The sequence below is a fragment of the Biomphalaria glabrata genome, chromosome 1 (assembly GCF_947242115.1).
Source record: "Biomphalaria glabrata chromosome 1, xgBioGlab47.1, whole genome shotgun sequence".
Lineage (NCBI taxonomy): Eukaryota > Metazoa > Mollusca > Gastropoda > Planorbidae > Biomphalaria > Biomphalaria glabrata.
Window position 1 is genome coordinate 44,344,085 of NC_074711.1, and position 24,528 is coordinate 44,368,612.

At 37.2% G+C, this 24,528-nt stretch overlaps 1 protein-coding gene across 6 annotated transcripts in view; it reads right to left on the reverse strand.

Annotated features, from left to right (window-relative positions):
* LOC106079881 (ADAMTS-like protein 3) overlaps nt 1–24,528 on the reverse strand; it is a 91,116-nt gene that overhangs the window by 23,542 nt on the left and 43,046 nt on the right. For all 6 annotated transcript variants that reach the window (XM_013241113.2, XM_013241112.2, XM_056038553.1 and 3 more), the window contains exon 3: nt 7,384–7,554. In XM_013241113.2, the coding sequence (XP_013096567.2) occupies nt 7,384–7,554 (171 nt within the window). The remainder of the gene's footprint in view (nt 1–7,383; nt 7,555–24,528) is intronic.

Below are 24,528 nucleotides of genomic sequence, written 5' to 3' on the forward strand. Positions count from 1 at the left end.
ACAATAACATTGAGGACAAGTTTCGCTATTTCTTCTCTAAAATAATAAAGAAACAGTTAGTGCAATGCCCTCACCAATTGGTGACCCTAAGCAGTTTGTCTATGCCTAAGGCTGGCCCTGTGCCAATAATAAGATCATTGAGAAATCAATTCCAACAATATATTTGATATTCAATGCTTTATTTTATTTAAAAATCCTGTTTTTTTTAAAGTCAAAACACGAGCTTCATTAGTTGTTACACTTGCCATCTTGTACATGCCGACCCAACACTTTCACCACAGTTTTTGATAGAATTGAATAAATACTGGCTTGTGTTTGTCTTTGACTGAATGTTTCGAAATATTGCCATTAAGAATAATCTTCGTTTACTTTAAACGTTTTAGAATGAAGTTTTAAGACAATGTTTATTTAGCCTCTTCATGATAAGTGATAAGAATTAAAAGTTTCAACAATTTCTAGATCTATAGATATTTACAATTATTTATTTAAATATATTTGCATTTTTATATGTGTAATGTGTGGGAACACCTGATTTCTTTGCGGGCCGCATAAAACACTTCGGCGGGCCGCATGTGGCCCGCGGGCCGTAATTTTCCACCCCTGAGCTAAAGCATTATTGTTGATGGTCATTGATGTATAGTACAAGATAGCCGGTAGATAGCTAAACCGCTGTAGGCTAATTAGATCTGAACCTATTCAACTTGAAATCACTTGTAATAACTTCTTAGTGAACCCAACTCAATAGAACTTTGAGTACACTAGAGACAATGTAACTTGAGATGAAATACATGTACCTATAGGAGACTTAAGTCATAATGTAAAATGGTATTTCAAAAAAAAAAATCTAACTCACTACAAAAACACGTCTTTTCACTCTGGCAATCTAGAGTCGTCTTTTTCTCCTTAGCGCTGACTACAATGCCGCTTTTCTTGCATTTATCACACTATTATAATTGCTACACCGTCACACTATAAACACACACACTGCCTCACTCCATAACGAGCGCATAGAAGTCTATATTAATTGGCCGAGATCTAGAAAAATCTATATCTTGAACCGTAATTTGATTTAGAGACTAGAGTCAACTGGACTCGCTATAATTGAAGATATTTTTTTCCATTGAAGAAAAATTCAAAAATTAACATAAGGGAGATAAGCAACTCTATGACTCCCCTTTATTGAAAGTTTTTATTTTATTAAATTAATTAAAATAGATTTATATCAAGATAAGTGTCTCAAAATTTTGACCAAATCTATGACCAACTTATTAATTCTACCCAGCAGCTCTTTTTATGGGACTAGCACATGGACAGCGTTGATGAGAACACAACGATAGTATAGAAGACAGATGGGTCTGAAACAAGTGGGAAACGCAGAACGATAAAAAAAAAAATTTTCAATGGAAAAAGAAAAACTGAAATGTACGAACTAATTTGATGTAATCTGAAACATATTAGAAAATGCACATGAAAGCTATTGATGCATGTTTTATCAGTATGCTGTAGTCATAGACATATATATATATATGTCTATGGCTGTAGTTTATTATAAACAAGTGTATATAGGTCCTACATTGGTTAATTAAGTCATAAATTATATGAACTACATTTTTATAATCTAAAGTTCAATGTTACAATTGCAACAGAGTTTATAATCTATGTAGCCCTCCCATCACCAAAACACTCATCGGGCCCGAAATTGGTGTGAAAAATAGATTTATCAGACAACTTTAGGAGGACATAAAGGAGTCGAAAGCTGAGAGTATTAGGCTTCTTCTGAATAACTTAAGATCAGTTTAGATATAGGGCCTACTTTAGATCTGTACTGTACTAATTGTATTCAAATCAAAAGAAAAGAAAGATTAATATAGATGCAACTGAAACTCTGACACTTTGGCACTTTAGGCCTGTCCGACGAGGAACACAAGACCCAAATAAATAAAATATATACTTTATATAGCGCTACTTTCATGCTTATAGCATGCTCAGAGCGCTTTGGTCCAATCTCAGTAGTGGACCAGTTGGGGGGAGGGGGTATCTAGGAGAAAATTTTCCGTGCTGCCTTTAGGCGCTCAGTAAACACAACTCTGCCCGAGTCGGGTATCGAACCTCGAGCCCCCTTCATACGTAGCCAAGCCAAGTTCAAGCGTACTTAGCCTCTCGACCACGCTTCCCACAATAGCAGTACTGGATTTACCTACAGGCAACATAAGCTAGAGCTTCGGGCCCCCAGTTGTCAGGGGGCCCCAAAATATTGTTTTGAAGAGAGAGCAAAGGGGGAAAAAAACTATGTTGATTACAAAGAGCCCCATATCTGAAATAGCTAAAGGCATAATCAAATCTAAATCCGGTCCTGTCCATGTCTCTTTTTGCCTGACGTCTGCTAACAAGTGCAAGATATAGGGCCTCGCGATTTGTGTTTGTTTTACACTAAAACGATATAATAAGACAATAGTGGCTTCCTTTGATAATTTGCACACGACCTCAACAACCTTTAATTACCATTCTTGAGCTATACATACATTTTACTAAAGGGACTTATAAAAAAAAAAATATCTACTTAGATTCTGTAGGTTGATATGGTGAAAGATGGTAATCTCTCTCTATATATGATTCTCTTCATGGCTCAAGAGTTTGGACACCAAGTAATGGAAGATCACTCTTTTATTTCTGCAAGTCGGACGGACTAGAGTTACCCCACATAATTTTAGAGGCGAAAAAAAAGAGGGGGGGGGAGAACAAGTAGTATTCACCCATCACTAAATAGCAGGGCCGGACTTAACCATTGTGACCAAGAAGTCATGGAAAGAGAACAAGTAATCTACTCTGTATTCACCCGTCACTATAAATAGCAGGGCCGGACATAACCATTGTGGGCCTAATGCGAAACGGTCGACTAGTAATAATAAAATAGATCAGAGTCTCGCTTCGGTTACAGAACTAAAACAATTTTGGACATATCTATATCTAAAAGTAATCAGTCATTCTTGTCGTACTTGTTTGCATATCTATTTTGAATTTCATATGTCTGATCTTTTTAAGTACGTATACTTCACATACACTTCGCTACTTCACATACACTTCATAACTTCACTTTTTTGTTATTTCACATACCCTTCATTACTTCACTTTGTTATTTCACATACACTTCGTTACTTCACTTTGTTACTTCACTGTGTTATTTCACATACACTTCATTACTTCACTTTGTTATTTCACATACACTTCGTTACTTCACTTCATTACTTCACTTTGTTATTTCACATACACTTCATTACTTCACTTTGTTACTTCACATACACTTCTTTACTTCACTTTGTTACTTCACATACACTTCGTTACTTCACATACACTTCGTTACTTCACATACACTTCGTTACTTCACTTCGTTACTTCACTTTGTTACTTCACATACACTTCGTTACTTCACATACACTTCATTACTTCACTTTGTTACTTCACATATACTTCATTACTTCACTTTGTTATTTCACATACACTTCGTTACTTCACTTTGTTATTTCACATATAATTCGTTACTTCACTGTTACTTCACATACACTTCATTACTTCACTTTGTTACTTCACATACACTTCATTACTTCACTTTGTTATTTCACATACACTTCATTACTTCACTTTGTTACTTCACATACACTTCGTTACTTCACTTTGTTACTTCACATACACTTCGTTACTTCACATACACTTCGTTACTTCACTTCGTTACTTCACTTTGTTACTTCACATACACTTCATTACTTCACATACACTTCATTACTTCACTTTGTTACTTCACATATACTTCATTACTTCACTTTGTTATTTCACATACACTTCGTTACTTCACTTTGTTATTTCACATATACTTCGTTACTTCACTGTTACTTCACATACACTTCATTACTTCACTTTGTTACTTCACATACACTTCGTTACTTCACTTTGTTATTTCACATACACTTCATTACTTCACTTTGTTACTTCACATACACTTCATTACTTCACTTTGTTACTTCACATACACTTCATTACTTCACTTTGTTACTTCACATACACTTCGTTACTTCACTTTGTTACTTCACATTCACTTCATTACTTCACTTTGTTACTTCACATTCACTTCATTACTTCACTTTGTTACTTTACATTCACTTCATTACTTTATCTCCATCGTTTATGTATATCTGAGCGTAAGTTTATCTATTTCACTATTTATTATGTTTAACTTTGTGAGATTTTGGTCCTAAAATGTATTCCGTAATCTCGTCACTGTCTTTTGTTGAAGTCCGATATCTAAATATGAACCTGTCACTCTAGGAGAGATAGCTGGCACACATTCATTAACATACTTTTAGGTGTAAAAATATTTATTATGAAGGATTAGACCAAATAGACCCCCTTCCCTCTTTTTATCTTTCTCTCTTTTCGTCTCTCTCTCTATCCTTCTCTATTTTATTTCTCTCTCTCTCTCTCTCTCTCTCTTACAATAATAACAACGTGAGTGTAGTTACAGTATTTGGCTATGATTAAAAATAACTATGGCTCTAGACTTGTACAAATCTTTTAGTTTCTGGTAGTTGTTCCAACGTTCCTATTACGAGTCTCTAGCTCTTGTAACTTGCAGTTCAAGGAAACTCTTCCACTTTGTAGTAAAAAAAAGTGAACCTGTAACTGTTAACGTAAAGATAATTTGCGAATCTCCCCGCACCAACATTCGGGTCATCGTGACCAGATCTTTTTGAATGTACTCCACCTGGACCCCCCCCCCTCTTTTTCCATCCTTTTTTTTTTCTTTAGGAAAAGCGCGCGTGTGCGTCTATGAGTATGTGTGTGGTCGTATTGAAAAGAAAGGATGAGCTGGTTTTATTTTCTTATTTTATTTTTTGTTTCGTATCCTCCATTTTGTCAACGCTTCTTTTTTTTCTCTCTCTGATATCGCTTTGTCTTATCAAGTATACGTCCCCAGAACACCCCCACCCCTTACACAAGGGAGCGCGTGGCATCACTTCTGGCGAACTCACTAACTGATCTTGTTCGTCTACCAGCAACAATGGAGAATTTGTTGTTCGCCGAAATGAGCAATAATAAACCACGTTCACCCCACCCCTCCATTCCCCACCCGTTTCTTCTTCGTGGGAGGGAGGGAGGGAAATGTATCAAAAGACACGGTGGGGGGGGGGGGTAGGAGGAATTCTTGTCTTTGCATAGTCGAGTGCATAGGGCACCATGAAGGCGGTATAGCCTGGAGGACAGCCTGGGGGCAGGGGTGAAATGGTTCGTCGAGGACGGAATGTTTATATAACACATTTATTTGTAAATCTTCGTGGTCCCCGAAGAAAGGGAGGGAAATGCCATCGTGTGTTGTAGCATGAATTTTCACCAGCAGAGTTTGTCTCCCCCTGCCATGCACCCGGTGAAACAGACCCCTATTGGTTTGCGCTGAATCAGCTGCGGAGAGCCAGGTGGATGCAAGGTACAATAGCATTTAATTAACTTCCAAGGGGAAACTAATCTGTTCTATTATACCATTCTACCACCGTGACGGAGCAAATAAAGGGAAAAGACCTTCACTTGATGAATCTCTTTTTCTACCGAAGCAAAGAGACTGTGCAGGAAATGTGGATCTCACAATTTCTAGTAGATTCAATCGACCTCTCTGTTTGACAAGACTTAACGTAGCTTTCCCCCTCCCCCCTTAAGCATATAGGAGAGCGACACTAAGAGTTAGATTTAGTTATTCCCCTTTCATTGTTCCATATATTGGAAAAGCACATATTAGTAAACTGGATTCTTAAAATACAGCAGACCAATGACTCGCAGCGGCGGACAGTTGACCAATGACTCGCAGCGGCGGACAGTTGACCAATGAATCGCAGTGGCGGACAGTTGACCAACGACAAGCACGACTTTATGATTCTTTCCCCCTCCCCAATCAATTCCGGACTTCCGGACAATATTCTTACTTTTTAATTGACTTTCATCTTAATTATGTGTATATTGTTATTATTTCTAATTTGACTGCATTTGCAGCACTTGTGCTGTGGGACCACACCAATCAAATTGTTAAATTGTTAAAAAAATGGATTCCACCAGTGCCCCTCCCCTCCCCAACGCGCATTAAGGTAACACCCTTCATTTCATTTCTCAGTCCAGGACTTCAGTTGCCGCCCTACAGTGTTAACACGCTGATATAATACAGCTGTAAGGAAAGTGTCATGCTAATGAATGCCTTTGTTTGTTAACGCGCCCTGCACAGCGCAATGTAAACTAGGATACTATACGCTAAGTCAAATATAATAGTGCTAACAGATGGTTTTTTCCCCAGCCCTAAGCTCTCAACAGAGTAAACACATTTTTTTTCGGTTATTTCCCTTCCAGTCCCAAAACGTATTGTTTCTTTTCATTTTTTACAGCGGGTACGACATGGCCTAAATTGTGCCAATGTGCCAACATTTTTTATCACTGCCTTCACCTGGATTTGAATCCGAGACCTATCGGTTCTGGAGCCAAGCGTTTTACCACTCAGCCGTCGCGCCCACAACTCAAACATAAGTTATCATTTCCTATTTTTGATGAAAGGTCTGCCGGCCAGTGAACCATATTTGTCTTAACTGGGGAACAGACAGGAAGATGCTCTGCAGGTTCCAACTTGTCCCTGGATCCTTTTCTTTATTACGTTAACTAGAAGGCAAATGCTGTAGGATCAGTCTCTGCTTCTCCGGCTTCAGAGACGCAATACTGATGAACAAGCCAGAAATATAATGATAATTACTGAAGACTTTGGTGGCACTCCGAGCAGCGTCGGAAGAAAAATGACAAAACTGCTTGAAGTGAACAACTTAGATGGTAAGGTAGAAACTGAAAGGTATGTAGGTCAAGGCTGTAGTGTAGTGAAGAATTGAAGGGAATATATTGTCTTGATATTTGCCTGTCAAATCACGTCGTGAGCCAAGAAGCTTTAGTCAGCTCACCAGTCCAATAATAGCTTCGTTGATAACAACAGTCCATGGCCAACACTCTAGTAGGTAAATATTATATATGTCAAAACCTTATTCTAAATATAGCTCATTTGGTTCACATGACCAAGTAGTAAGGCGTATTGCTAGCGAACGAAAGATATCAAGTTTGAATCCTGATAGAGGAGTGTTAAAATTTCAGTATTTTAAAACCACCCCTTTTTTAATGGCTATCCTATACTCGCTGAACGAATAATAGTGGTTCGTCATGGCACAGGCCAAATGAACTTTTCATTCTCTGACCCATGACCTCATTGTAACGAAGGAATGCTTACTTTGTGCTGAAGTCCTAAAAATGTTTTACACCCAACGACCTGATTGTGAAATGAAAACAAATAGGAAAAAAAGGAGGCGGGGGACATACCTCATTATTGCAGGTGTTGTATTTGAACCTCTCTCCTTCACAACCTTCCTTACTTCGTGAACTTCTCAGGCATTTCCTTTCTTGGTAGGTGGCGCCCCCACCACACGTGCGGGAACACTCGCTCCAAGATGACCATTCATTCCAGTGGTCACTTCTGATTTCAGTCAAGACCTGGGGGTGGTAAGATGAAACGTTGATAAAGTACGTCACGATTACACTTCAAAACAAACAAAGACACATTCATCACAAGGAATGTAATAATGTTTACTTTCTAGACTCATTACGACTAAGTTAACTTTAAGAAGTTTAGATGCATTTAAGTTTACCCTGTAGAGAAACTGCGTGAACTATTCAAACATAAATAGTTTACCCTCTAGATAGATGAAGATTAATTTTTAGACACATACTCTAAATTTAGAAAGCCTTCAGGACAGAAGATTCAAAAGTAAGGTAGCAAGTATACATAAAACACTGAACCATAATCTTCAAATACAAAAACAAAATTTTATAAAATACTCAGAAAGACATAAAGATAAAGGCACATCCTCGTTCCATATGCTAGGACAAATTTGTTCAAATACTCCTTCTTCCCTAGCGCTATTAGAGCATGGAATGGGTTGCCTGAGCTAGCCAGGAAAATCAATGACTTGGCAGAATTTAAGTCATTGGTTAACATGCATGACTAAATGCATGACGCGTAGGACGTAATCATCTTCTTTTTTGAAGTAACTTCTGTATTTTATAAGATAAGATCAGACGAAAGTGTAGGCCTACTGTCTAGACAAAGTTTACCAGCATATGTTTACTTTTTAGACACAATAAAGTTTACTCTCTAGATCAGGGGTGGGCAACCTTTTTGTTTCGAGGGCCGCATTAAAAAAATGGGAATGGCGGGCCGCACACACACACACATATAAATTAGAAAAATGCGCTAGCTAACTGTGTAGAGTGTCTTTTAATTCATATTTACACTGTATTATATTCACGTTTCTTTTTTTTTCCCCACACTCCACGTTGAAAAGTTAGCAATTTTCGAAACCAATTTTACGACTTTAAAAAAATTGCTTTTGTCTTTTTATATCACAATATCCCAGCACATACACGGTAGTACTCAATGTGCAGTATTTTACTTTTTACACTGGTGCATATCATTTCGGAACTGTGAAACTAATTTACTAGTTGTTACCCTTGTGACTGCTGTCAAATTACAGTCAGTCAACATTGATCACTGATTACACTTGTTTTTGTTTCCACAAAAAAATGCCTGCTCACTGAATGAGACAAAATATGTTCCGGAACTTAAAAGTCGGGACCAGCGAAACCTGCCCTTGTCGAGCATCACCCGAGAATGCTGACCATGTCCTTCAATGATGCATACTAAATCAAGAGACCCGAACAAGACTCTGGCCCCGAAACCCTCCAAAGACTATTTGGAGAACTGCCTGATCTGGAAACCACTGTGCTGTTCATCTCAGATATAGGATTACTGATCTGAACCCTTCAACATGTAAAATGAGAATGAAGAAGAAGAACAGATGTATGTGTACCCAAATATTGGGAACAGCAGCAAAGTTTTGTAAAGTGTAGAAATACAGCTTCTGGCATCCATAAAACTCCCGTGGAAGTACTGACTGAAGCTTCTCTTTGCTTGGAGTTAGGTCTTCTGGAGCTGAATCAGCTTCTGCGCTAAATGGTGGGCTGATGGTATTAAAAACTGGTTGTTGACGTCTTAAAATTTGCTTTTATAAATTGCACAATTTAGGAATCCTAATAAGTGTTGTACTTATAATCAAAAACTTTTCTTTTGCTTGCCTGTAGAAAAGGGAAAGCCTTGTTTGAAAAGATTTAACATGCATTTACATTTCATATGCATACAACCAATAGCAAAAAATGCATATAAAGTTATAAAAAACATGAAATCTCTCTTCCACTCTTCATTAGAAATATACAGTCAATTCTGAGTCAATGTCCTTCAAGTAAGATAACAATTTCTTCCTTGAGATTTTATATTCTTATATTTTTTTTTGCCCATGCTAAGTCAGCGGATACATTGGAATACTTTGTTCATATCTAGGAACTACCTGCGATTAACAACTCTTGCTTTCTTATGTGTGAATATTATAACTTCATTATAAATTTGACATTGAAATTTTATGCAGCTTTGTGCAAACTTTCTTGTTTAGAGTTTATGGTTGGGATTTTTTTTATAAAAAAAAATATAATAAAAATAAAAGAAACAACTATTTTTCTCGGTCAAAGATCGAGCTCCATCAACCCTACCCAACACTCAGAGATTGTGTACTGGATTAAGTGTATTGATGTATAGCCAATAAGCATAATCTTCGTTTACTTGAAACTTTTTATAATGAGACAGTTTCAATAATTTATATAGATATCATTTTTAATATTAACATTTTTATATGTATATACTGAGTGCACACCTGATTTCTGTAGGTGTCGGCGGGCCGCATTAAATACTCCAGCGGGCCGCATGTGGCCCGCGGGCCATAATTTGCCCACCCCTGCTCTAGATAAATAAAGTGTACTCCGAAGACAAATAATGCTTTTGATCTCATGATTCCTAGGAATGATTATAATCCTTATTTTGTTTCATTAAACTGTTCTTCTGTATTGCGTGTTCGTTCATTTATAATGAATTTAAAATATTTGTTGGCATTTATTTGAAGTGTTCTTGTTTTACGTCCAATGTGCAAGGTGAAGGTAAATAGTTTACACAACTTTCAAACTAACGACGTTAAGTAGGACACACACACAAAGTATTAGATTACAGGGGGTGCGAAGGCTGAGTGGTTGAGCGCTCGGCTTCCGAACCTGTGGTCCCGGGTCGTTTCTCGGTGAAGACTGGGATTTTGAATTTCGGGATTTTTAGGGCTTCCCAGAATCCACGCAACTCTAATGGGTACCTGATTTTAGTTGGGGAAAGTAAAGGCGGTTGGTCGTTGTGCTGGCCACATAACATCCTGCTCGTTAACCGTTGGCCATAGAAACAGATGACTTTAACATCTTCTCGCCCATAGATCGCAAGGTCTGAAAGGGAAACTTTTTTTAGCATACCGGTAATAATATGGGTATGAAATTTTCTCTTGGAATTCTATTTAAAAAAAAAAATGAATAAAAACAAGACTGTTCCTAGAGAGTAGGCTTCTGTGGTCATCGTTGTTGTTGTTTTTTTATAAGGAAATGAAATTACATGCAAACTTTTTTTTTTTTTAAAAGATCATTAACTTGCTACAAATAATTTAAAGAATTATATATAAAATATGATCACAAATCTTCACATTTTTTTTACTAGTATTCTGAAATATTTAACAACATATGCGACGAAAAAACACATGCAGAGGCTTCAACTTATTTTAATAGCAACTAACTTATTTTTCTCTTTTTATAGTCTGTCAATATGATCTAAATGACATCTGCAGTAGTTTGTAAAACAAAAAGTGACTTTTCTCATGCTATAAGAATAGAAGAGTAGATGCATGGATGTATTATCATTCGGGCTCTACATAAACACACGTAGTGCAAACCAAATGAATGAATGCACGTCATTGCAAGTTCTACAACTCTCGTTTTCCCCCCCCCCCCCCCCAACTTACTATAACTTCCCACACACATATTATCATTACTTCCCTTGCCATGTAAGCTAATTGTCTTACCTGGTTTAGAAAGAAAGCATTAGAATGTTTGATGAGCCAGGCGAGGCTATTTTTATCCTTACCTTACCTCCCTTCAATTTGTTTATTTATTAAAGGCGTAGAGAAAGAGGGGGAAAAAAACAACGAATGTTCACCTTGCCATTGAGACCTAGAATCTACAGTTTCCCACGCAGTATTCATTGAGTGAAGATGATGGAACAGGACAAGATGTTATACCTTGTTGGAATCAAACTTTACGGGATGGAAAAAGGAAGAAAGACAAAGTTCTATAGTAGTTTTCTTCTTCACTGTTCTAATGATCAGTATTGTAGAGTTCAGAGAATTTCAGATAACCAGTATAATACATGAACTTGACTGCGCAACGGTTTTCATTTTAACCTGAAGTAAAAGCTATTTCAAACAACAAGATAACGTTTCATCAAATGAGTTGAAAATTTGCCTAACCAGAGGTTTAGTACATTTGCTTCTCGTTGAAGCAGCGCTAACTAACTAGTTCGTATTACGTCACTAATACACAAGGATTACGTTTACAATGTACACAGTAATGTCCTGAGCAGATCTACAATGTACACAGCAATGTCCAGTACAGACCTACAATGTACACAGTAATGTCCTGAGCAGATCTACAATGTACACAGCAATGTCCAGTGCAGACCTACAATGTACACAGCAATGTCCAGTACAGACCTACAATGTACACAGCAATGTCCAGTACAGACCTACAATGTACACAGTAATGTCCTGAGCAGATCTACAATGTACACAGTAATGTCCTGAGCAGATCTACAATGTACACAGCAATGTCCAGTACAGACCTACAATGTACACAGCAATGTCCAGTGCAGACCTACAATTAGCATCTTATGACCAATACAAAAAAGCAACGTAATATTAACTGCTTTATTAAGTACAGTAACAGGTGACCGAGCCTCGCTCGGTTGAATAATCTCTTAAATAAGGAAAGACATAAGTCATTTTGGGAATATTTTTGTAATAACGAAAAGACTACTAATCTAAAGAGTTCCTTTTGTGTTTTGTTAGTTCTAATGTAATTATGCATGACGATTAGAATAGAAAGTCTCTTAGGTCCCTCAACAGTCTAGAAAAAACACAGCTCACGTCGTATCGTTTTACATTGCATCTTTTGCGTCAAACTATTGGGCTATTATAGGCTTGGAGGAAAGTATTTGCAGTGTAACTTCTAAAATGGTTACTTTCTGACATTTAATATTGCAAGTAGTATATTCACTATGGCTTAAGTATGAAGCATCAAACACAAGCCTACAAACACCTGATAATGATTGATAACAGTCAGAAGTAACAGGTCAACACCAAGAGTCTACAAAAAGAAGGTCAACACCAAGAGTCTACAAAAAGAGAAAGACACTTGACCGAAAAAGCAAAATATAACAAATACTTCTATACAAAAACAAAAAAACAAAAACAAAGCTTATAATGAATGAAGGGAGAGCACCATTCAATCTCTTCTATATCTCTGAATTTTGCAAGTTTTATCTCCTTTTTTTTGTATTTAAAACAAAATTAATTAATTATCACTAATTGATTTACTAATTGTTATTTTTTTTTTTTTATTGATTCATCTGTTGTCATCGACAGTGAGTAATTGTGTGAACTTTCAACTTGATCCAAGAATGGGAAGTGGGAGAAAAACAAAAAGTATTAAAAGAATCCAACCCACACAGACGGAATGAGTTCATTAAAGACATATTATATATATTTAAAAAGCCATGAAAAGGTTGTAACTCGAACTGTTCACAAATTCCATTCTTCATTCCGGGCCGTTGAGTTTTGACCTCTCGGGGTCGTAGGTTAAAGCACCCTGCTGTAAACTAAAGGTGTCATAACTGATAAGGAGATATGTGGGAGACAGGAGAAATGACGTGGGCTGGGGTTTGAGAGTGCATTCAAACTTTCATATAGTATTTTTAAAGAGTAAAATTGAAAAGAAGGGTTATCAGCCCTTGTTAAAGGGTTATATGGAAAATCATCCCGGCTACGACCCCCCCCCCCCCCGGTAGCCAGGAGGGAGTCGTTTAGGGACTGATTTTTTGCTCTGGTTTTGTTTATTTTATGTCAGATTTTAATACTAAACCATCACTTACCCCAGCACAGCCAAGGTTTTTTTAGTTTAAAAACCCCTACCAGGGGGTTTTGCAGTTAAATCCCCCTCTTTTATAAAACAAAACAAAAATAAAATGTAAACGACAATCCCCAAATTCCAAGAGCACAGCTAAGGAAGATTTTGATTTGAATTGATTTTAAACCCCTTCTTCAATTTTAAAAAAGCAAATTACGCACTCAAAATTCTATGAGCGTAGCCAAAGGAGTTTTGAGTTTAAACCTCACCTTCAGCGGGGTTTGAAGCTAAAAATACCTCTTCAATATTAAAAAAAGCAAAATACACACTTGAAAACTATGAGCGTAACTAAAGGGGTTTTGAGTTTAAACGCCACTTCAGCGGGGTTTGATGCTAAAAAATACCTCTTCAATATAAAAAAAACCCTATTTGAGCGTAGCCAAGCCAATTGGGGGGTTTTGAGTTTAAACCCCCCACCTCCAGATTGCTTTTTAAAATTTTAAATCCCCTCCAGATGGCTTTGAGTTTAAAATTTCCCTACAGAGAGTTTTGAGGTTGAAAACCTCTATCTTCAATAAAGCAAACTAGTCACCAAATTTCTATGAGAGTAGCTAAATGGTGTTTTGAAAAAAAAATCAACTCCAGAGATTTTTTAGTTTAAAACCCCCCAACAGATGATTTTGATGATAAAACGCGCTGAACGGCACGGGAGGATCTAAGTCAATAAGAATATCAGATTAGGTTTTTAAAATAAAACTTTTTAATAGCAGGATTATGCACTGTAGATACCTCAGAATATGCATTTTGTTCGCTGTCAATAACGGAAATAGTGCTTGGCGGCGGGGCTCCGCCCCGTGCTTTGGAAGCTCCCCTAGAATCCTTTGCTGGCAAGGGCGGGAAGTCTACAATTTTTCCACTAACTCCAGGAAGAGCCTATTCTAGGGCACAATAAACGTCTTCCGAAAGAATGAAGGGTCAGAATGTAATAAAGATTAATTATGTACACACACACACACATACATACATATAAATATATTTTTTTTGGCGGGGGGGGGAGAAAAAATTCCCCAAACTCCCAACCCCCCCCCCCCCCCCAAAAAAAATCCTGGCTAGGCTCATGCTATCATTGATATGTTAATAGACTTTCTAAGACATTGTTGAAACATCACTAGCGTTAATTTATAACAACTTTACAAAAAAGCTGGTCATCAAATCTATTGAGTTGGATAGTAGTAAATAGAAAGCCCTGTCAAACCTTAATGGGGAAGATGATGTAAAGGTCATCTGTTACAGCGGCTGACGTTTAACGAGGGTGTCGTGTGCCCAGCAGAAAGACCAACTGCCATTACTTTCTCCAACTAATGTCAGGGACCCATAAGAGTTGAGTGGACTCAGGGCGTACTGAAAATCCCAAAATGAAAAATCCCGAAAGCCTTCACCAAGATTCGAACCTGAAACCCATCGTCTCGGAGACCAAGTGCTTTACAATGCAGTCGCCGTGCCCCCCCCCCCCCTAGAACTGAGTGTATTTTAATAATGTGAAGTTATAAAGTTCTGTAACTTAAGGGAGAGAAAATCTCGTAGATCGTTGGTTTAATAGAACAATCAGTTGTAGTTTTAATATAAGAAACCTCAGTTGTAGATGGTCGATTTCAAAAAAAATCTCAGCTGTAGATCGTTGTTTTTTTTTTAAAGTGCTGGGTTGGGGAATGAATGACTAACACTGAAGTTTTGATTTCAATCGTTGTGCATCACCTGAGGCAGACTAGACATCGTCTTGACCATGTCCACTTTCTCACGCCTGAATGCGATTGGGCTTAACAGACTAAACTCACCAAACACACTAAACAGACTTGTATGTTATATGTTTGTATTATATCTATATGAGTGACACCAGAGCGATAGCACAATTTTTGTTGCCTAAACATACTGCAATGAAAAATTCAAGAATTGTTACTGAAGTGAAGTAATCTTGTCCTTTCTAGTTTATAGTTCTTGCACATGATTGTATACAAACTGCTGGTTTTATGATTTGTCGCGACAACAGTGGAGAGGCCTGATAGGGCGGAGTGGAGTGGGGTTTTTTTTGGGGGGAGGTATCATATTTTTTTAAGTATTCCAATCTGTTGCACTAAGCCCACTTGAACATGCACTAAGCCCACTTGAACATGCACTAAGCCCACTTCAACTGAAGACATGACAAACATTCTGAACTACTAGTCAAGAGGACATAGTTAAAACAAGACACTGCAAACAGAGTTAGGCTCAAAGTCGGGGGATGAGGACAGAACCTTCAAGAAGTGTATTTACAGCCAAAGTTGACAGGCGGAAAAAAAAGATTTTGTAATAACATACAAGAAATAACTACAAAAAAACTGTATAACTCTTTGGGATGGATTGTTCCAGAAATAATTACCAGTTTAATTTCTTAGGATTTGCAACTACTGAATTCCCAGATTTAAATAAATCTTTCCTTCAAGTGACATTGACACAATGACATTATGTCTGGGGCTTCAACGCAGTTTCTTCCAAAGCCTCGGAACTAAGGACCTGTTGAGCTCTAGAATTTTATCACGAACTATCGACTAGAAGATGAGTCAGTCCCGGATAGCAGATTATCGCATAGTTTTGATTATTGCGATAAATGTGTCAACAGTAAGGAAAATGTTCTTTTGAAACTAAAGTTAATAAAACAATAATTGGGTTAGCGATGACAAAGTTACTTCTATGTTGAAATGTTTCTTCATTGAAAATGAGCTGGTGAAGAAAAAACATATATCTGTAAATCATAAAATTAAAGATTTTTTTGCCAACAGAAAGCATGTAAGATTCATTTCAAATATATGTTTGTATTTTTTTTCAAATACCAATAATTACACCTGTTAAAAATATGTTTGGTGTTTTTTTGTAGGGCTGCATCTCAATTTAATATTTATATCTATAATTATATATGTATTATATATTGGCCTCCTTCAGTTGTAGAACGACTACGGTTCATCTCGAACACTTTTTCATATGGCTGTGGAGCCCTATTTTGGAGAGACATGCCCGTTCACATATATTGCAGGTCAAGGTTGAACTGGCCATTTTTCGTATGGCACGCTTTTCTTCCAGAGCCGAGGCCCATGTTTTCTCGCTGTCCAGAGCTTTCTTGGCCACCGTCTCTCTTCAGTCTAGGACTATGTCTTCCTAATGGTCAGTATCAATGTTCACTGATTTTAAATCCCGTTTTATCACACCCATGTAACGGACATCATATATATATATATATATATATATATATATATATATATATATATATATATAATTCTATATGTATTAAATTGTTACTTATAAATCTAAGTGTGAAGTGGTAAGCGTCATCTAGTGTGACAACACTGGCCCATATAATCAGAACTCTATCAAGCTATAAAGAAAGACGTTGCCACTCTCTTCAAAGTTACAGCTGGAGATTAGGGCCACACACTTTTTAGTTTCTCCATTTCTTTCTGTCGCTTTCTTTCACAGAATCACAATAGCCTCCCCTCCTCTTTCTTGATTAACTTGTTTCTCTCCCTTCTAGCTTGTTTCTCTCCCTTCTAGCTTGTTTCTCTCACTTCTAACTTGTTTCTCTCCCTTCTAACTTGTTTCTCTCCCTTCTAACTTGTCTCTCACTTCTAACTTGTTTCTCTCCCTTCTGACTTGTTTCTCTCCTTTCTAACTTGTTTCTCTCCCTTCTAACTTGTCTCTCCCTTCTAACTTGTTACTCTCCTTTCTAGCTTGTCTCTCTCCTCTAACTTGTTTCTCTTCCTTCTAACTTGTTTCTCTCCCTTCTAACTTGTCTCTCACTTCTAACTTGTTTCTCTCCCTTCTGACTTGTTTCTCTCCTTCTAACTTGTTTCTCTCCCTTCTAACTTGTTTCTCCCTTTAACTTGTTTCTCTCACTTCTAACTTGTTTCTCACACTTCTTTTTTCTTTCTCTGGTTTTCTCTTTTTTTTTCTTTCCCTTCAAACATGTTTCTTTCTTTAATGTCTAACTTGCTTCTGTCTCTCATTTCTATCTTGTTTCTTCCTTTAATTCCTTAACTTCTATGTTGTTTCTTTCAATGACTTCTAACTTGTTTCTTTCTTACCTCTGATTTGTTGCTTTCTCTAACCTTTAATTTGATTCTTTCTTCTACTTTGTTTCCTAATTCTATTTTGCTTTTTTTTCTGTATTTAGTTTGTTTCTTTCTCCCACTTCTAACTTGTTTCTTCCTCCCACTTCTAAGTTGTTTCTTTCTCCCACTTCTAACTTGTTTCTTTCTCCCACTTCTAAGTTGTTTCTTTCTCCCACTTCTAACTTGTTTCTTTCTCCCACTTCTAAGTTGTTTCTTTCTCCCACTTCTAAGTTGTTTCTTTCTCCCACTTCTAAGTTGTTTCTTTCTCCCACTTCTAACTTGTTTCTTTCTCCCACTTCTAACTTGTTTCTTCCTCCCACTTCTAACTTGTTTCTTTCTCCCACTTCTAAGTTGTTTCTTTCTCCCACTTCTAAGTTGTTTCTTTCTCCCACTTCTAAGTTGTTTCTTTCTCCCACTTCTAACTTGTTTCTTTCTCCCACTTCTAAGTTGTTTCTTTCTCCCACTTCTAACTTGTTTCTTTCTCCCACTTCTAAGTTGTTTCTTTCTCCCACTTCTAAGTTGTTTCTTTCTCCCACTTCTAACTTGTTTCTTTCTCCCACTTCTAACTTGTTTCTTTCTCCCACTTCTAACTTGTTTCTTCCTCCCACTTCTAACTTGTTTCTTTCTCCCACTTCTAACTTGTTTCTTCCTCCCACTTCTAACTTGTTTCTTTCTCCCACTTCTAAGTTGTTTCTTCCTCTCACTTCAAACTTGTTTCTTCCTCCCACTTCTAACTTATTTCTTCCTCCCACTTCTAACTTGTTTCTTTCTCCCACTTCTAACTTGTTTCTTTCTCCCACTTCTAACTTGTTTCTTCCTCCCACTTCTAACTTGTTTCTTTCTCCCACTTCTAAGTTGTTTCTTCCTCCCACTTCTAACTTGTTTCTTCCTCCCACTTCTAAGTTGTTTCTTCCTCCCACTTCTAACTTGTTTCTTTCTCCCACTTCTAACTTGTTTCTTTCTCCCACTTCTAAGTTGTTTCTTTCTCCCACTTCTAACTTGTTTCTTTCTCCCACTTCTAACTTGTTTCTTTCTCCCACTTCTAACTTGTTTCTTCCTCCCACTTCTAAGTTGTTTCTTCCTCCCACTTCTAACTTGTTTCTTTCTCCCACTTCTAACTTGTTTCTTTCTCCCACTTCTAAGTTGTTTCTTTCTCCCACTTCTAACTTGTTTCTTTCTCCCACTTCTAACTTGTTTCTTTCTCCCACTTCTAACTTGTTTCTTCCTCCCACTTCTAAGTTGTTTCTTCCTCCCACTTCTAACTTGTTTCTTTCTCCCACTTCTAACTTGTTTCTTTCTCCCACTTCTAAGTTGTTTCTTTCTCCCACTTCTAACTTGTTTCTTTCTCCCACTTCTAACTTGTTTCTTTCTCCCACTTCTAACTTGTTTCTTTCTCCCACTTCTAAGTTGTTTCTTTCTCCCACTTCTAACTTGTTTCTTTCTCCCACTTCTAACTTGTTTCTTTCTCCCACTTCTAACTTGTTTCTTTCTCCCACTTCTAACTTGTTTCTTTCTCCCACTTCTAACTTGTTTCTTTCTCCCACTTCTAACTTGTTACTTTCTCCCACTTCTAACTTGTTTCTTTCTCCCACTTCTAACTTGTTTCTTTCTCCCACTTCTAACTTGTTTCTTTCTCCCACTTCTAACTTGTTTCTTCCTCCCACTTCTAACTTGTTTCTTTCTCCCACTTCTAACTTGTTTCTTCCTCCCACTTCTAACTTGTTTCTTTCTCCCACTTCTAACTTGTTTCTTCCTCCCACTTCTAACTTGTTTCTTTCTCCCACTTCTAAGTTGTTTCTTTCTCCCACTTCTAACTTGTTTCTTCCTCCCACTTCTAACTTGTTTCTTCCTCCCACTTCTAACTTGTTTCTTTCTCCCACTTCTAACTTGTTTCTTTCTCCCACTTCTAACTTGTTTCTTCCTCCCACTTCTAACTTGTTTCTTTCTCCCACTTCTAAGTTGTTTCTTTCTCCCACTTCTAAGTTGTTACTTTCTCCCACTTCTAACTTGTTTCTTTCTCCCACTTCTAACTTGTTTCTTTCTCCCACTTCTAACTTGTTTCTTTCTCCCACTTCTAACTTGTTTCTTTCTCCCACTTCTAACTTGTTTCTTCCTCCCACTTCTAACTTGTTTCTTTCTCCCACTTCTAAGTTGTTTCTTTCTCCCACTTCTAACTTGTTTCTTCCTCCCACTTCTAACTTGTTTCTTTCTCCCACTTCTAAGTTGTTTCTTTCTCCCACTTCTAAGTTGTTACTTTCTCCCACTTCTAACTTGTTTCTTTCTCCCACTTCTAACTTGTTTCTTTCTCCCACTTCTAACTTGTTTCTTTCTCCCACTTCTAACTTGTTTCTTCCTCCCACTTCTAACTTGTTTCTTTCTCCCACTTCTAACTTGTTTCTTCCTCCCACTTCTAACTTGTTTCTTCCTCCCACTTCTAACTTGTTTCTTTCTCCCACTTCTAACTTGTTTCTTCCTCCCACTTCTAACTTGTTTCTTCCTCCCACTTCTAAGTTGTTTCTTCCTCTCACTTCTAACTTGTTTCTTTCTCCCACTTCTAAGTTGTTTCTTTCTCCCACTTCTAAGTTGTTTCTTTCTCCCACTTCTAAGTTGTTTCTTCCTCTCACTTCAAACTTGTTTCTTCCTCATACTTCTAAATTGTTTCTTTCTCCCACTTCTAACTTGTTTCTTTCTCCCACTTCTAAGTTGTTACTTTCTCCCACTTCTAACTTGTTTCTTTCTCCCACTTCTAACTTGTTTCTTTCTCCCACTTCTAAATTGTTTCTTTCTCCCACTTCTAACTTGTTTCTTCCTCCCACTTCTAACTTGTTTCTTTCTCCCACTTCTAACTTGTTTCTTCCTCCCACTTCTAAGTTGTTTCTTTCTCCCACTTCTAAGTTGTTTCTTTCTCCCACTTCTAACTTGTTTCTTTCTCCCACTTCTAACTTGTTTCTTTCTCCCACTTGTAACTTGTTTCTTCCTCCCACTTCTAAGTTGTTTCTTCCTCCCACTTCTAACTTGTTTCTTTCTCCCACTTCTAAGTTGTTTCTTTCTCCCACTTCTAACTTGTTTCTTTCTCTCACTTCAAACTTGTTTCTTCCTCCCACTTCTAACTTGTTTCTTTCTCCCACTTCTAACTTGTTTCTTTCTCCCACTTCTAAGTTGTTTCTTTCTCCCACTTCTAAGTTGTTTCTTTCTCCCACTTCTAAGTTGTTTCTTTCTCCCACTTCTAACTTGTTTCTTCCTCTCACTTCAAACTTGTTTCTTCCTCCCACTTCTAACTTGTTTCTTTCTCCCACTTCTAACTTGTTTCTTTCTCCCACTTCTAACTTGTTTCTTTCTCCCACTTCTAACTTGTTTCTTTCTCCCACTTCTAACTTGTTTCTTTCTCCCACTTCTAACTTGTTTCTTCCTCCCACTTCTAAGTTGTTTCTTTCTCCCACTTCTCAGTTGTTTCTTCCTCTCACTTCAAACTTGTTTCTTCCTCTCACTTCTAAATTGTTTCTTTCTCCCACTTCTAACTTGTTTCTTCCTCCCACTTCTAACTTGTTTCTTTCTCCCACTTCTAACTTGTTTCTTCCTCCCACTTCTAACTTGTTTCTTCCTCATACTTCTAAATTGTTTCTTTCTCCCACTTCTAACTTGTTTCTTCCTCCCACTTCTAACTTGTTTCTTTCTCCCACTTCAAAGTTGTTTCTTTCTCCCACTTCTAACTTGTTTCTTGCTTTTTTTTCTGTATTTAGTTTGTTTCTTTCTCAGACTTCTAACTTGTTTCTTTCTCCCACTTCTAACTTGTTTCTTTCTCCCACTTCTAACTTGTTTCTTTCTCCCACTTATAACTTGTTTCTTCCTCCCACTTCTAACTTGTTTCTTCCTCATACTTCTAAATTAATTCTTTCTCCTACTTCTAACTTGTTTCTTCCTCCCACTTCTAACTTGTTTCTTTCTCCCACTTCAAAGTTGTTTCTTTCTCCCACTTCTAACTTGTTTCTTGCTTTTTTTTCTGTATTTAGTTTGTTTCTTTCTCAGACTTCTAACTTGTTTCTTTCTCCCACTTCTAACTTGTTTCTTTCTCCCACTTCTAAGTTGTTTCTTCCTCCCACTTCTAACTTGTTTCTTTCTCCCACTTCTAACTTGTTTCTTTCTCCCACTTCTAACTTGTTTCTTCCTCCCACTTCTAAGTTGTTTCTTCCTCTCACTTCTAACTTGTTTCTTTCTCCCACTTCTAAATTGTTTCTTTCTCCCACTTCTAACTTGTTTCTTTCTCCCACTTCTAACTTGTTTCTTTCTCCCACTTCTAACTTGTTTCTTTCTCCCACTTCTAACTTGTTTCTTTCTCCCACTTCTAAGTTGTTTCTTTCTCCCACTTCTAACTTGTTTCTTTCTCCCACTTCTAAGTTGTTTCTTTCTCCCACTTCTAACTTGTTTCTTTCTCCCACTTCTAAGTTGTTTCTTCCTCCCACTTCTAACTTGTTTCTTTCTCCCACTTCTAACTTGTTTCTTTCTCCCACTTCTAACTTGTTTCTTTCTCCCACTTCTAACTTGTTTCTTTCTCCCACTTCTAAGTTGTTTCTTTCTCCCACTTCTAACTTGTTTCTTTCTCCCACTTCTAACTTGTTTCTTCCTCCCACTTCTAACTTGTTTCTTTCTCCCACTTCTAACTTGTTTCTTTCTCCCACTTCTAACTTGTTTCTTTCTCCCACTTCTAACTTGTTTCTTTCTCTCACTTCTAACTTGTTTCTTTCTCCCACTTCTAACTTGTTTCTTTCTCCCACTTCTAACTTGTTTCTTTCTCCCACTTCTAACTTGTTTCTTTCTCCCACTTCTAAGTTGTTTCTTTCTCCCACTTCTAAGTTGTTTCTTTCTCCCACTTCTAAGTTGTTTCTTCCTCTCACTTCAAACTTGTTTCTTCCTCATACTTCTAAATTGTTTCTTTCTCCCACTTCTAACTTGTTTCTTTCTCCCACTTCTAAGTTGTTACTTTCTCCCACTTCTAACTTGTTTCTTTCTCCCACTTCTAAGTTGTTTCTTTCTCCCACTTCTAACTTGTTTCTTTCTCCCACTTCTAAGTTGTTTCTTTCTCCCACTTCTAAGTTGTTTCTTTCTCCCACTTCTAAGTTGTTTCTTCCTCCCACTTCTAACTTGTTTCTTTCTCCCACTTCTAACTTGTTTCTTTCTCCCACTTCTAACTTGTTTCTTTCTCTCACTTCTAACTTGTTTCTTTCTCTCACTTCTAACTTGTTTCTTTCTCCCACTTCTAACTTGTTTCTTTCTCCCACTTCTAAGTTGTTTCTTTCTCCCACTTCTAAGTTGTTTCTTTCTCCCACTTCTAACTTGTTTCTTCCTCCCACTTCTAAGTTGTTTCTTTCTCCCACTTCTCAGTTGTTTCTTCCTCTCACTTCAAACTTGTTTCTTCCTCTCACTTCTAAATTGTTTCTTTCTCCCACTTCTAACTTGTTTCTTCCTCCCACTTCTAACTTGTTTCTTTCTCCCACTTCTAACTTGTTTCTTCCTCCCACTTCTAACTTGTTTCTTCCTCATACTTCTAAATTGTTTCTTTCTCCCACTTCTAACTTGTTTCTTCCTCCCACTTCTAACTTGTTTCTTTCTCCCACTTCAAAGTTGTTTCTTTCTCCCACTTCTAACTTGTTTCTTGCTTTTTTTTCTGTATTTAGTTTGTTTCTTTCTCAGACTTCTAACTTGTTTCTTTCTCCCACTTCTAACTTGTTTCTTTCTCCCACTTCTAACTTGTTTCTTTCTCCCACTTCAAAGTTGTTTCTTTCTCCCACTTCTAACTTGTTTCTTGCTTTTTTTTCTGTATTTAGTTTGTTTCTTTCTCAGACTTCTAACTTGTTTCTTTCTCCCACTTCTAACTTGTTTCTTTCTCCCACTTCTAAGTTGTTTCTTTCTCCCACTTCTAACTTGTTTCTTTCTCCCACTTCTAACTTGTTTCTTTCTCCCACTTATAACTTGTTTCTTCCTCCCACTTCTAACTTGTTTCTTCCTCATACTTCTAAATTAATTCTTTCTCCTACTTCTAACTTGTTTCTTCCTCCCACTTCAAAGTTGTTTCTTTCTCCCACTTCTAACTTGTTTCTTGCTTTTTTTTCTGTATTTAGTTTGTTTCTTTCTCCCACTTGTAACTTGTTTCTTTCTCCCACTTCTAACTTGTTTCTTTCTCCCACTTCTAAATTGTTTCTTTCTCCCACTTCTAACTTGTTTCTTTCTCCCACTTCTAACTTGTTTCTTTCTCTCACTTCTAACTTGTTTCTTTCTCTCACTTCTAACTTGTTTCTTTCTCCCACTTCTAACTTGTTTCTTTCTCCCACTTCTAATTTGTTTCTTTCTCCCACTTCTAACTTGTTTCTTTCTCCCACTTCTAACTTGTTTCTTTCTCCCACTTCTAACTTGTTTCTTTCTCCCACTTCTAAGTTGTTTCTTTCTCCCACTTCTAAGTTGTTTCTTTCTCCCACTTCTAAGTTGTTTCTTCCTCTCACTTCAAACTTGTTTCTTCCTCATACTTCTAAATTGTTTCTTTCTCCCACTTCTAACTTGTTTCTTTCTCCCACTTCTAAGTTGTTACTTTCTCCCACTTCTAACTTGTTTCTTTCTCCCACTTCTAAGTTGTTTCTTTCTCCCACTTCTAACTTGTTTCTTTCTCCCACTTCTAAGTTGTTTCTTTCTCCCACTTCTAACTTGTTTCTTTCTCCCACTTCTAACTTGTTTCTTCCTCCCACTTCTAACTTGTTGCTTTCTCCCACTTCTAACTTGTTTCTTCCTCCCACTTCTAACTTGTTTCTTCCTCCCACTTCTAAATTGTTTCTTCCTCCCACTTCTAACTTGTTTCTTCCTCCCACTTCTAACTTGTTTCTTTCTCCCACTTCTAAGTTGTTTCTTCCTCCCACTTCTAACTTGTTTCTTCCTCCCACTTCTAAGTTGTTTCTTTCTCCCACTTCTAACTTGTTTCTTCCTCTCACTTCTAACTTGTTTCTTTCTCCCACTTCTAAGTTGTTTCTTTTTCCCACTTCTAAGTTGTTTCTTTCTCCCACTTCTAAGTTGTTTCTTCCTCTCACTTCAAACTTGTTTCTTCCTTATACTTCTAAATTGTTTCTTTCTCCCACTTCTAACTTGTTTCTTTCTCCCACTTCTAAGTTGTTTCTTTCTCCCACTTCTAAGTTGTTTCTTTCTCCCACTTCTAACTTGTTTCTTTCTCCCACTTCTAACTTGTTTCTTTCTC